Source organism: Cetorhinus maximus, chromosome 25, assembly GCF_964194155.1.
Source record: "Cetorhinus maximus chromosome 25, sCetMax3.hap1.1, whole genome shotgun sequence".
Classification (NCBI taxonomy): Eukaryota; Metazoa; Chordata; class Chondrichthyes; order Lamniformes; family Cetorhinidae; genus Cetorhinus; species Cetorhinus maximus.
Genome location: NC_135903.1, coordinates 10,296,445 through 10,311,003, shown reverse-complemented (window position 1 = coordinate 10,311,003; position 14,559 = coordinate 10,296,445). Strand labels below are relative to the sequence as shown.

Genomic DNA, 14,559 nt, shown 5'->3' with positions numbered 1-14,559 from the left:
CTTTCCCAATTTACTCCCTTGTCTCACAAAGGCACTGTTTGTACCGTATTGGGGTAGAATTCCACAGATGCCAACTTCCCTCTGTATTTTACCTTCCAAGCTATAAGCAGAAGTTAGAAGCACTGAATTTTATAGCACAGATTGTGGCCATTTAGCACGTTGCAACTATCTTCTCAATCCACTGTCCCTTGCCCCCACTTTATTCACTTTTCCTTTTATCTGCTTTCCTTTTTAAAGCTGTTACAAATTTTGTTTCTACCACTGTTTCTCATAGTTCAATCTATGCCCTACTGACCTTTTGCATAAGAAGATTTCCCTTAAATTCTTCCATGTTCTTTTGATGATCTCAAGTTTATGCCTTCTAGTTACTGACCTACCAAACAGTGGAAATAGCTCTTCCTGATTGACCTTATTAAAATTCAATTATTGAGCACCCCTAGCAGATTTTTGAAGAGTCATACGGACTTGAAACATTAACTCGGTCTTTCTCTCCACAGATGCTGTCAGACCTGCTGAGTTTTTCCAGCAATTTTTGTTTTTGTTCCTATCAGATTTTTCCTTGTTCAAGTAGAAAAAAAAATCAATTTGCCCTAATCTCTAACCAGAAACAGATGCAAATTTGTTATTTTTTGAGGTAAGAGGATCGTTTCTGCATGCTTAGTTAGATACAAAGGAATTGGTCCACAGCCTACACTAAATTTCAACAACTTTGGTTGGTCTTGATTCTAAAATCCATATCGATTTATTTAATGTCAGTTTTGGCTCAGTGGGTAGCATGATCACCAGCATCAGAGGCTTGTGGGTTCAAGACCTACTCCAGACCAGTGCACATAATCCAGGCTGACACTCCAAGTGCTCTATTGCGGGAATCCTCCACTTACAAAGCTCCCATTATACAGGTTAAACATTAAACCAAACTGAGGTGAACATAAAAGATCCAGTGACACTATTTCAAGAGGGGTAGGGATGGGGGAAAGAGTTCTCCCTGGTGGACTGGCCAATATATATCCCTCAATCAACACCATTAAAACTGATTATCTGGTCATTTATCTCTCTGCTGTTTAAGGGCTGTTACTGACCTCAAGTTAGATTCTACATTACAGTAGCAACTATAATTCAAAAGGGCTTTACTGGTTGTGAAGGATTTGAATGCATTGAGGACATGACAGATGCTTTATAAATGCAAGTTCTTCTTTAATGAAACATTCAGGCCATCAAAGGTGCTTTAGCAACACAGCCCAAATATGCACATTTTTCATCCTGAAGGATTTTATCAGAAATATTATCGTAACTTTTCTCTCTACAAACTCTAACCAATTGCCCACACCTTCATTGTATTTTGTTTCTGGAATTTTTTTTTATCATTGAGGTTGCACAGGCCAAAACGTAATGGCAACCAAATCCTGTGGATGGCACTGTTGCCCTGTATATTTACTGGCTGCATGAAAACATGCCAGAAAATTTCTGAATGGAGCAAATGTGCAAACTTTAACCAATGCTTCTAGAAAGTAAAAACAGGTTTCCAACTATTTATTTGAAGGTAAAACCATGTTGATTATAATAAAATTTGGTACCTATAAAGATACGCAAGGAGGATATGCTCCTCGACATCAGTCCTGATCTTGCTAGTTTACCAGTTTGTACCCCTGTCCTGCAGTCCTGCTTTAATGTTCAACAATGCTCAGGATTAAAGTTTTTCTATTCCACTAAGAATCTCTACAACTCTACAAAGTCCCTCCTCATACACCTTTCAGACTGGAGACTGAAAAGCCAACCTAAGAAAACTTTGGAAACACTCATGAAGTCCTGATTCAATTTATTAAATAGAGTGGCATTAACAACTCGCAGTGTCAAAAATAGAATAAAATGTCACCTCCATTTAATAATGGCTTTCTGCAGCAATAGAATGTTGCACCAGAGCACCCCTGATATCTATGTGACAATGCGAAACAACACAGGCCTTGAACATTCAGGTACAACCTCTTCCCAGGGACAAGTCTCAGTCAAAGCAGCAACACCAGCTGTAAGTCCATAAGACGTAGGAGCAGAAGTAGGCCATTCAGGCCATCGAGTCTGCTCCGCCATGCAATGAGATCATGGCTGATCTGATAATCCTCAACTCCACTTTCTTGTCTTTTCCCCATAACCCTTGATTCAAAGTGACCAAACTCTGCACCAAGAAACTTTAGAATGAAAACCGAGAGCTGGACAAAAACAACAAATGCTAAATTTTGCAAGTTATGTTAGATATTTCAAAAAGAGGCATAATTACTTTCACTGTTTTTCCATGGGACCACCCAAAACCTTCAATGCATCCAAGAACTAAATGTCCACTGAAAATCTTTTCAATTTAAAACTTATCTCCAGCTTTCTTCCTTCCTTTGTTGAAAACATCAACTTAATCACAGGCTATGGACTTGAGGTGCCTGACATTCTCAGGCACCCTTGTTAATTGTGAGCCCTGAAGAGGAGTAAGAGGCATTTTAATTGCAAAAGTCAATACAGCTGAACTCAATCCTAACCTCAGCTGTCATAACCTTCCAATAAGGATCACTGGACAGTGATCAGCGACATGAACATTGGTCAATACTCTCTTTTCCCGGGCACTTTAGCCACTGTTGCATGCCTCTACTGCTGATTTGACTGAAATCATTAGTTCAGGACAAAGTGGCGATACCATATGGGATATTCCTGTCCTGCGCGGCTCAGGAGAAAACTAAAAATGTGTCCTACCATTGGTGCCTTTCTGGTTTAAATGTGAAGGTACCAAAATGCTAAGACAGAAAAATGTTAAGAGAAGAGAAAATCCTATCCAAGCTTGTGACACAGAAGCAGCTACCTACCTTCAACATTGTGTCTAGTGTTGTGGTGTCTCCATGCTTCAGAACTGTTAAATATACCTGAGAAGAAAACACAAGACAGTTTATTTCCAATTGAAAAGTATAATATGATCTTGTCCTTTTTAATTGAGTTGTCAACTGTAAGGAGAATAACAGCACTTCCACTTAACGTGGAGCCGGGCAGATCCTGGAATAGCAGGGGGTTCCATAGCACAGACTGCAGAATGCAATTGTTACAAATCAGACAGAACTTTAAATTTCAGGCAAAGTTAAGCACATATAAAGGCAAGTTGCTGTTGTTACAAAGAATTTGTGAGTTTTGTATTGGTTAAGTCAAAGTATATTTAAATGGGTCAAATTATATACATATTTTAAACATTACCTCTGGCTGTAAAGTGCTTTGGCACTACATAGATGCAAGTTTTTCACGTCTTTCATTAACATTTTAAAACTAATTACCACAGGTGACAAAATGGATTTAAGTAAAACTGCAAAAACTTGATTAAGTATATTCCTATTTTATCAGATTACCAACTCCTGGAGATCTTAACTCAGCATCCCAACTGCTATGAGCAGTTTTGTGGATAATTGGGAGCACTGGTAATTGAGGTTAGACTACAAGTGTGAACTTTTAGTTCAAAATTTCAGCTGCTATTAAAGTGGGCAGGCTTTAACTGTTCTTACTAAAATCACAAAATATTTTGATTAATCCATTTGTAAAGATTCCAAAAATGGAAATGAAACCATTTTGCTATCAGATTGTCTCTAGTTGTCAATTATGTCCTCCTCCCTGGTATTTGGTTCCTCCCCTGGAGATCAAAGAAATCTAGAATATGACTTTGCCAGGTTGTGGTCCTGATCTCAGAGCTGCTGTCTCACTCGGTGACTTTGTTTTCTCTAGATTTAACTTTTCCAATGCACTTCTAGCTGGCATCCTAAGTTCTACCTTCTATAAATTTCAGGTCATCCAAAACACTGCTGCCAGTGTCCTAACTTACACCAAGTCCAATTTGCACATCATCCCAGTGCTTGCTGGTCATAACTGGCTTGCGGCCTGGCAACACCCAAATTTTAAAATTTTCCTTGTTTTTAAATTCCTCCATGGCCTTGCCCCGCCTTATCCTTGTGATCTGCTCTAGCCTTACAAGTGGTCGATCATTTAGGACTAAGATGAGGAGAAATTTCTTTGCTCAGAGAGCTGTGAATCATTGAGATTCTATCCCAGAAGGCTGTGGATGCTCCAACATTGATTATATTTCAAGCTGAAAGATACAGTTTTGGTCTCTCAGGCAATCAAGGGGAGAGGGTGGGAAGTGGAGTTGAGGTAGATGATCAGCCATGATTGTATTGAATAGTGGAGCAGGTTCATACAGTCTACTCCTGCTCCTACTTCTTATGTTCTTATGATAACCCAGGGATATTTGTGCTCCTCCAATTCTGGACTTCTAAACATCCCTGGTTTTAATTGCTCCACCACGGGGCAGCCTTCAGCTGCCAAAGCCCCAAGCTCTGGAACTCTCTCTTTAAACCACTCACCTCCTTTACGGCACTACTTAAAACCTACCTCCTTATGTGGCTTGGTGTCAAACTTAGTTTGATAATGCTCCTGTGAAGAGCCCTGGGACATTTCACTACATTATAAATGCAAGCTGTTGTTCCAATTTATATTCAAATATTTGAAATGATAAAATTAATTTAAATCAGCTTCTTGTTGGGGCTGACAGATTCTGATCCATTTCAATATTAATTGGAAAAAAAACTATGAATTGACTTACAACTTCTCAGTTTTATTTCCCTGAAATGATATCACAGCTTATAATCGCAACCTATATAGACCTAAATGGAAACTTAAACACCGTCATTCAAGCTACAAGAAAAAGTCATTCTAACTTAGCATTAAACCAATTATAAAGCTCAATACTATGCCATACTATCCACAGCATTTCATAGGCATTGTTGATAATCTTGTGCAAGGAATACTTCTTTGAAATATCAAAGGGTTATAGTTTGCTGTACCTTCACTCAATTAGAATCAATAGAATATAATATATCAATAGAATATAATATATTAATGACAGGCCAGTCTCCAGGTGTTGTGCAAAGGTGGTTCTGGATATGGAGCATGATTTAATATTTAGACACTAACTGGTCTGTACCTTTAAAGCCACTTCTAATACAACCCTTGTGGGAATTGGTCTAAATAGGTCTGTGGTCAGCTATGGGCTGAGTACAGCTGTTAGTGATTTCCCCAGATCCACAGCTGTTTGGCTCCTCTCTCAGTTATATCAAAGAGTTAAGGAAAAAAAAACTGCTGCTTTCCTCTCTTCATAAACACTTCTTAAAAAAGTACTATTTGGCTCCGATTTGTTGGTGTCGTCTGGGGGGCGGTGGTGGTGGTGGTTGTGGGGGGGGAGAACAATGAACACTTAATAAAAAGTTCCCTTATACATTCTGTGTACACACACTAATATAGACCTACTGGATAATAAACTGCAAATTATTTGTCAATTAACAAATCTGATACCATCACAAGGTGCTTCTTCAAGTGCAAAGATGACCCTGCATTGAGAGAGTGCACAGCTTTGCTGACAGCTGCTACCCAATTCAACACTCTGAATGGAATTTACTGTATTGATCACAACTAATGTGTTTAGGAAAGAAACTGAGGAAATGTTTTACACTGAACCTTTTGCTTAGATCTCAGGCTGTATTTCTTTGCCAGGTATTCATTACAGTAGGACAGTTTCTCTTCTGTAACTGCAGAACAAAATGGTCCTCATCACATGATATCCAGCCACTCTGGCTAACCTCACTCCTGCTCCACAAATTGAGAATATTTTAAAATGAAGCTTTAAAAATCAACACTAAAAACTAAATCCCCAAAACACACCAGTTAATGCCGGTACCCAATCCTTTCAAAACCCCTGCTTACTAATTCTGCCCCAGTGCTGGTGTTTCCTTTCCCATTCAGATTTTAGAGTTCATTCAGATTATTTTTTTCTCCAAGTAGAGAAGATAACATGATGAAATTTCTCCAGAGGATCAGATTTTAGAATCATTTTATTATTTACACCAACCTCTCACTCTTCCCCAGCGACATCCTATGTATAGTTTTAAAAGAATATCTACATTATAAATCATTTGATGTGTGAAGATTCATGCTAAAAGCTGCACTGAAGCTTTGAATTTCTTAAGCTTCATTCACACTGCCTGTGAATCTACTCTGTTCAGCTACTGGTTTGTAATTTGCTACTCACCATGCACTGTCTGATTACAGAGTGGATGCCAGTCTAACAGTTTGCTTTAACCAACTGCTCCTCTGTTCATGTTGATTTATAGCCTGTTTGATAAGTGATCCAGACAAGAGAAAGGAATATACTCACTGGCACACGATGCACTACTGCATGGAGAAAGGGGAATAAGGATTGTGCTGAAAGAATTTTTAAAAAACATTTGACGTCTTGAGACTTGGTACTTTTTAAATCACCCTCACCTTAGGTTTTTGATTTATCATTTTACAATTACCTGGGTGCAAGATGCTTTCCGATATGTCACCCAAGTGGCCTTGACCATCAGTGTCTACAGGCTACCCAACTACAGGGGCACCCTCACCTGTCCTCCACAATGTCCACCAAAAAGGTCACTGGACTGAGATCAGTCACTGATTTTCTTCTCTCCCATCTCACCTAATTTGTTATATGGCCATGACTGTTCTTACTCAGGTCGGGTGAATGTAATAAATAGAATTATTTGTGCAAGCTTTTAAAAAAACTCATTCATACAAAATAATTCCTGAAATAGGTGTTTTGTTGTCAATGTTACAAAAAGGCTGTGCAGCTCACTGATAGTGCAGTGCTACAACCAGCACTTTGGTTATATCCCAGCAGCCGATTTTCAGCTCCATTGATGGTACAGAACAGGTTCATGACAGAAAGGCGAGAACAAGAAACAATGAATCTCACCCTAAACAAGAGAGCTGCCTAGCTCAAAGGTTAGAACTTTTCTAGAAGGCTGTTGTCGGGGTGAAATATCTGCAGAGTTACACTTGCACAGAGAATGTAGTGAGCAACAAAAACATTTCCACACATCATGTTACATTCCTATTGAATGAGTTCTGGAGATCAGTCATATTGCGTTTTGACACTCTCTCTCTCTCTCTCTCGAATGCACAGCACAGATGGCCAGAAATGTAACTAGTTCCTTTTCAAGTTCACATGCGCACAATTGTATCCAATTTGCATGTGTGATCAAGGTTATGGGCACCAACCTTCCCAGGTGCCACTGGAAAGATGCGTAAAAGCAGTCAATAAATGGACGTTATAAGTCCGCTGCTGACCTGAACCAAAAACAAAATGAAAGAAATTGCATTTATATAGCACATTTTCAGAACCTCAGGACACCCCAAAGTGCTTTACAGTCAATTAAGCACAGGAGTGCTTAATTAAGCACTGTTGTAATGTAGGGAAATGAGACAGCCAATTTGTGTGCAACAGGATCCCACTAACAGCAACATGATAACAACCAGATCATCTACATTAGTCACATTGGTTGAGAGCCAAACATTAGTAAGCACATCCAGGAGAACACTCCTGCTCTTCTTCAAAATAGTACTGTGGGATCTTTTACATCCACCTGAGGGCAGATATGTCGTTCACCTCTGACAGTGCAGCACCCTCAGTACTGCACTGTGCCAGTGGCTAGCATTGAGCAATGCTAAACCGCCATTTTAAAAGAGTCCATGCTTTGGGAGGAACTTCAGCCATTCCATTTCTGTCACAATGCTATTGTCAGTATCTGTCCTTGTGCAGTGACAGTGTTGAAATATAAATATATTTTGCAACTCTTGCATGCCTGAACAATCAAAATCCACACCATCTAATCACAACTTCATTCTGGTAGTTTGTGCAACATTTTCTTTTTGTTTAGTGAAGCGATACTGTTGTTTGAAGGATGCTAATAAGTAATTGTCTATGGGATCTATGGGATGTGTGGAGAAAGGATAACATACAAGAAAAGAGAGAAGTACCAAATCACCAAATCAGCCAACAGTTCCCAACAAAGCAAGGCAGCATTGCACCGGGATATGACAAGGGGCAGTAAGAAGAGAACAAAGGTGTTTCAAACTGCAGAGGTCACAAGGATATCTGTGTGCTAAGCAGTGTTTAAGATTGGGTTTGAACACATTGTTGGGCGCAAGAGGCAAGATTTACCCTGCACCTATATTTAACCTTTACAGGATGACCAACTATCCTAACCTAGACAAATTAATTACATGATAGTAAGAGTTTCTATAGATATTTAAATAAGAAAAGAGCTAGTAAAGTGAGTGTTGGTCCTATTGAAAGTGAGTCTGGGGAATTAACAATGGAAAGTAAGGAGATGGCAGATGAATTAAACAGGCATTTTGCATCAGTTTTCACCATAGAGAATACGAGTAACATCCCAAAAATAGCTGTAAATCAGAAAATGGAAGGGAGGGAGGAACTCAGGAAAATTACAATCACCAGGGAAGTGGGACTGAGCAAATTGTTAAGAGCTGCAGGCTGACAAATCCCCAGGTCCTGATGGATTTCATCCTAGGGTCTTGAATTAAGTGGCTAGTGAAATAGTTGATGCGTTGGTTTTAATTTTCCAAAATGTGGGGAAGGTCCCATTAGATCGGAAAATAGCAAATGTAACTCTTTTAGTCAAAAATGTAGAAACAGACAGAAAGCAGGAAACTACAGGCCAGTTAGCTTAACATATGTCACAGGGAAAATGTTAGAAGCTATTATTAAAGATGTCATAGCAGGGTGCTTAGAAAAGTTTAAGGCAATCAAGCAGAGTCAACATGGTTTTGTGAAAGGGAAATCATCTTTAACCAATTTATTGGAGTTCTTTGAAGGAGTCACATGTGCTGTGGATAAAGGGGAACTGTTGGATGTACTGGACTTAGATTTCCAGAAGGCATTTGATAAGGTGCCAAATCAAAGCTTTTGCAGAAAATAACAGCTCATGGTGTACAGGGTAATATATTGACATGGGTAAAAGATTGGCTAACTAATAGGAAATAGATGGGAGCCATAAATGGGTCTTTTTCTGGTTGGTGGGATGGAACGAGTGTGTGCCATAGGGATCAGTGCTGGGGCCTCAACCTTTTACAATTTATATAAATGATTTGGTGAAGGGACTGAAAGTATGATTGCTAAATTTGCTGATGACACAAAGATGGGTAGGAAAATAAGTTGTGAGGACATAAGGAGGTTGCAAAGTGACACAGATTAGGTTAAGTGAGTGGACAAAGACCTGGCAAATGGAGTATAATGTGGGCAAATGTGAAATTGTCCATTTTGGCAGGTAAGATAAAAATGAAGATTATCTAAATAGCGATAGCCTGCACAGCTCTGAGATTAAGAGGGATCTGGGTGTCCTCATGCATGAATCACAAAAGGCTAGTATGCAGATACAGCAAGTATTTAGGAAAGCCAATAGAATGTTATCATTTATTGTGAGGGGAACTAAATACAAAAGTAGGGAAATTATGCTTCAGTTGTACAGGGCACTGGTGAGACCACATCTGGAGTACTGTGTACAGTATTGGTCTCCTTCATTAAGGAAAGATGTAACTGCACTAGAAGCAGTTCAGAGAATGTTGACTAGGCTAATACCAGGAATGGGCGGGTTGTCTTATGAGGAAAGGTTGGACAAATTAGGCTTGTATCTACTGGAGTTTAGAGGAGTAACAGGTAACTTGATTGAAACTTTTAAGATCCTGAGGGGTCTTAACAGAGTGGATGTGGAAAGGATGTTTCCTCTTGTGGGAGAATCTAGAGCTAGGGGTCATGGATTAAAATAAGGGTTTGCTCATTGAAGACAGTGATGAGTGGAGAAATTTTTTCTCTCCAAGGGTCTTAAGTCTTTGGAACTCTCTTTCTCAAATGGCAGTGGAAGCAGGGTCTTTGAATATTCTTAAGGCAGAGTTAGATAGATTCTTGATTAACTAGGGGATGAAAGGTCACGGGGTAGGCGGGAGGTTACAATCATAAGAACATAAGAAATAGGAACAAGAGTAGACCATTTGGCCCCTCGAGCCTGCTCCGCCATTCAATAAGATCATGGCTGATCTTCTTGTGTTTATAAGAACATAAGATCAGCCATGGTTTATCGAATGGTGGAACAGGCCTGAAGGGTCGAGTAGCCTACTCTTGCTCCTAGTTTGTATGTATGTAGGTATCACTTTCTATGGTGACTCATTAAACAAAGCACCACTTTTATTGAAAAAGTGAGGGTGCCACAACTCAAAATGATGAATCTTTTTGATATACAATGCACAGAAGATCTAAATGAATAAACAGGAGTGAATATCAGCAAAACCCGCTTGGGAAAGATACAAAGGGAAAAAACAGCTTCATAAAGTCAGCTGAACTTTGCAAATTCTTCCTTTAAAACATTACCATATCGACAGGAAACAATCAATAGCATGAAAAGGGGAGACGGTAGTGCTATGGTAAACACTGGACTAGTAATCCAGAGGCCAAGGCTAATGCTCTGGGGACATGGGTTCAAATTCCCACGACAGCTGATGGAATTTAAATTCAATTAATAAAATCTGGAAGCTAGTCTCCAACTATCATCGACTGTCATAAAAACCCATCTGGCTCACTTAAGTCCTTTAGGGAAGGGAATCGATCGTCCTTACCCGGTCTGGCCTACATGTGACTGCAGACTCTTGGCAATGTGGTTAACTCTCAGTGCCCTCTGAAATGGCCTAGCATTCCATTCAGTTTAAGGGCAATTAGGGATGGGCAACATCCCTCCCGCATTGCATGAAAAAAAACACAATACTAATTGGCAGTAATCAATAGGACAGAAACTTCTAGAAATTTTCCTGAACTCTTTCACATAATTCCATGGGGGCTAGGAATGGTAAAATAAATCGTTTCCCTTCAACCCAAATAGAAGCTAGAAGGCTTCTTTTCTGATTCACATCGAATTGACCTTAAAGTTATAAAGGCTTTAATTCCCTCAAGAGAACACGTTGGCCCTATTCATTTATTGCTGTAATGAAGACAGACCAAACTACACTCCATCTAGGCATTACTCTAGATTATTGGCCAATTGTGTGCTTATTCTGACTCTCCTTAATGAGTTAATCAGTTTCATGGGACTTTCCTTTCATTACATATGCTAAAAATAAAAGTTCCTTATGATCTGTAAGCCTCCACTACAGACGTCACAAACACATTTAACACCTTGACTGAACATCTTAGTGGTGCTCATCACAGTGGCTCACAAGGGGGTGTGTGAAGCAGTAGTTCACAAAATGATTTAAAAAAACGTGTAAAAATCAGCTTCCATCAACCCTCACTATCGCCAACAACAGGAATATATTCGCATTGAATAGGAGATTTATAGAGTTTTGCAGCAAAGGAACCATTTTAGCACATCCTAACCTTTTAAAAGAGCTAACCAATTAGTTCTACTAACCCCTGCTCTTCCCCCATAGTCCTGTAATGCTCTCCCCTTCAAGCATTTATCCAATTCCCTGTTGAAGATTACTGCTGAACCTGCTTTCACCAGCCTTTCAGGCAGTGCATTTCAGGTCATCATATCCGGGTTAAAAAAAAATTCCCTGTAACTCAGCTATGCCCCTTTTAGCCTTTAATCTGAGATCAGTGTCCTCTGGTTACTGACCCTTCTGAAAGCGGAAACAGCTTCTCCTTATTTACTTTATCAAAACCCTTTATGATTTTGAACACCTTTATTAAATTTTCCCTTAATCCTCTCTGCTCTAAAGGAGAATATTCCCAGACACTCAAAAATATATATCTTTTACTGTTATTAATTAAAAATCTAATTAGGATTGACAATTTACACTGGAGCACAGCTTGAACAAGAGCTTCGACAAAATAAATTGCATTTATATATCACCCTAACAGTGTAAATGTCATACTGCTTTAGAGACAAAAATGGATGCTGAACAGAAGGACTAATGGAGGTGATTGAAGACTAAGCTTTTGAACTTGTAGAAAGTATGCAACTTAAACCCATTTTATTTCAGGTTTTTTTTCTATTTCAGATTCTCTCGTATATGTCTCAACTCCCTGCGTTCTTCAGTGATTCCACACCCTGATATCTAGGTAAAATATTGTAGTCTGCGCCCAAGATAATGAGAACCCTTCTTTGGATTATTTCATCAAACGATTCTATCCCACACTTCCATGGGATCCTCTTGCTCTCCAGAAGGTGCAGCATAACACCAGAGTAGACCCTGTTTTGGGCGTTAGCTGCTGCTTATTAAGCAGTTACATTTTTGGGTGGTCTTTATTTAAAAAAAGACACTACTGCAGCTTGGATCACTCTCATGGGTGAGACTTAACTTCTCGTACCTTTGAGAGTGTCTTCCCTTGCTGCGAGATTTAGGTAAGCTTTCGGCAATGCATCTGGGAAACGCAGAGATAACCCTGTCTGGAAATTGCTTCTAGCTACTGGGCTTTGGCCTTCATAAGATCTCACTCCAGTCCTTGAAAGCAATAGAGCATCACACGAGATCTTGATTTAAGTTTAAAATATCAAATGAATTGATCTGTTAATAAAAATGAACACATAAGAAACAGTTGTAATGTAGTCTAACTGCAAGTAGACAAAATAATAAAAATATCACGATTCTAAGAACTAAGCCAATTATTTGCAAAAACAGTCTATCTGGTCTTGTTTAGGAATAAGCAGGATTGACTGGTTCCTTCTCAGATTTTAAACTGCTTCCTCTATTGGGATTTCTCAAGTGCTCCTGACTTAACAGAATAATGTTACTGTTATATGCCAGAAAAATGTTACCTGGGCTTCCTGGATTTCGAATATCTGATCCCTCAATTTAAAAAAAAAATGAAAAATACAAATTAAACAAATGTTATGTGATCAATAATTCATGTTTGAATTCTCTCTCTCAAACCTATGACTAATGTGTGACATTATTAGAAAAAGCTGAACACAAGCATTTGAACTTCAGTCCTTTTCAAAAAAAAAAATTATTATTCATGAGGTCCATGTGCATCGTCTGGACAGGTTATTCACCTGCCCGATTATAGAATTCCCAAAGCCTATGGTGATTTACAGTTCGGATATTGCAACAAAGATGGACATATAAAATGTTGTGAAGACATAGTAAAGGCAACTCAAAATCTTGCAATATCAACCTGAACACCTGGGACAACACTGACACCGACATAAATGGCAGCATGTCTGCCGAGACATTTCGAATGTATTTGAAACTGTGAGGTTGTGAGGTTCAACTGCCAAGTGCTGGGATGCCAGGCAACTCATATATCTGCCTAATCTGGCTTTCAACGAGACACACATGGCTGTATATCTACGTTCCCCCACAACCCACCCCCAACCTCTGCCACTGGGGTCCCTGCCAGTGCGTGAGACGCCAACACAATTGAGGCGCCCTCCTAGTGGCAGCCTGGATGGTCATCGGAGCCAGGGGCCTAATGCCCAATGATGAGGCTATGGACTGGAAGGCCAAAATTGCGTTTGTTATTACTCCTGTGAAGGGATTTCCCCACCAACCTGATGGCCCTAATGGCTTTGGCGTCTGTATTTGATGCCTCCATGTTGAGGTGCCATTGCGCTTGCCTGCCTGCCTTGGCAGTGCCCATCTCCCCCAGGTGGGGCTGCTGGCCTGGCATCGCTCCGGGCCCTCATACTGGGCCTCTATCTTCAGGAACTCAGCCGCCATCTTTAATAGAACGTGAGCTAGGAACTGGGCAGATAGGAGACTGCTTCCCAGGTGGCAGCACCAGCATATGCATGGGCTTCAGAACCCTTATGTGCCTGACATCAGGGTCCTGACACCCATTAGAAAATCCAGCCATTTATCTCTACTGTTTCCTGCCTCCCAAGCAATTATTGACTCATGCCACAAGGTTCCCTCCAATTCTGTACACTAATTTTTATTCCTAATTTGTGTTTAATCATACCAAATGCCTTCTGGAAGTTTGTGCAGACAACATCCATACATATTCCCCTATCGATATACATCACAGAGACTCAGCAATTAAAGAACACTAGTCACCACACCTCCTTATGGGCAATTAGGGATGAGACTAAATGCTTCCTTTGTCAGCGATCCTCACATCCAATTAAATAATAAAGAAAAGAAAATCCCATGAATGGATTTTAAAAAAAAGTGACCCCTCAAATAAATAATGAAACCAGCTTAGTCAGACAAGACCTATTCTTCACAAATCCATGCTGACTCTGAGCATTTGGAGAAGTACCAGTTAATCAGTCACTCAATCTCTGATCATAGATTGCATTGACTTCCCCACATTTGATCTGTAGTTATCTGGTTTCTCTCTCCCTCCCTTCTTAAATAACCAGTAACATATCAGTAGCTGAGAAACTTAGCCTGTTCTTCAATATAATTGACAAAAAATGTTTCACAATTTCAACGATAGCTGCTTCTTAATTATTTTTTATATATACACACACACTTAACTTCAAATAATACAGATAGGCCATTGTTTGTTGGATAGCCCCGGACAAACTCCTTGATTTGAGAAGGGGAACCTAACAAATACCTCAAACATAGGCCAGAATCAAGAAACAATTCCAACTCAGACAAATATTTGGACTGACTGGCATTGTTCCTCCCTCAGCAACTGCCCACCAAATATTATCTCAACAATCTATCAAGTTAAGGGTGGGACACAATTTCTCTGAGTGAAGTTTGTTT

The 14,559-nt window shown here is 39.6% G+C and overlaps 1 protein-coding gene across 2 annotated transcripts in view; it reads right to left on the bottom strand.

Moving 5' to 3' along the window:
- Positions 1-14,559, bottom strand: part of npepps (aminopeptidase puromycin sensitive) — a 230,832-nt gene that overhangs the window by 14,504 nt on the left and 201,769 nt on the right. For both annotated transcript variants that reach the window (XR_013573387.1, XM_078529383.1), the window contains exon 19: positions 2,844-2,900. Coding sequence is in view for 1 of the 2 variants with exons in the window: in XM_078529383.1 (XP_078385509.1) it covers positions 2,844-2,900 (57 nt within the window). In the remaining variant the exon portion in view is untranslated. The remainder of the gene's footprint in view (positions 1-2,843; positions 2,901-14,559) is intronic.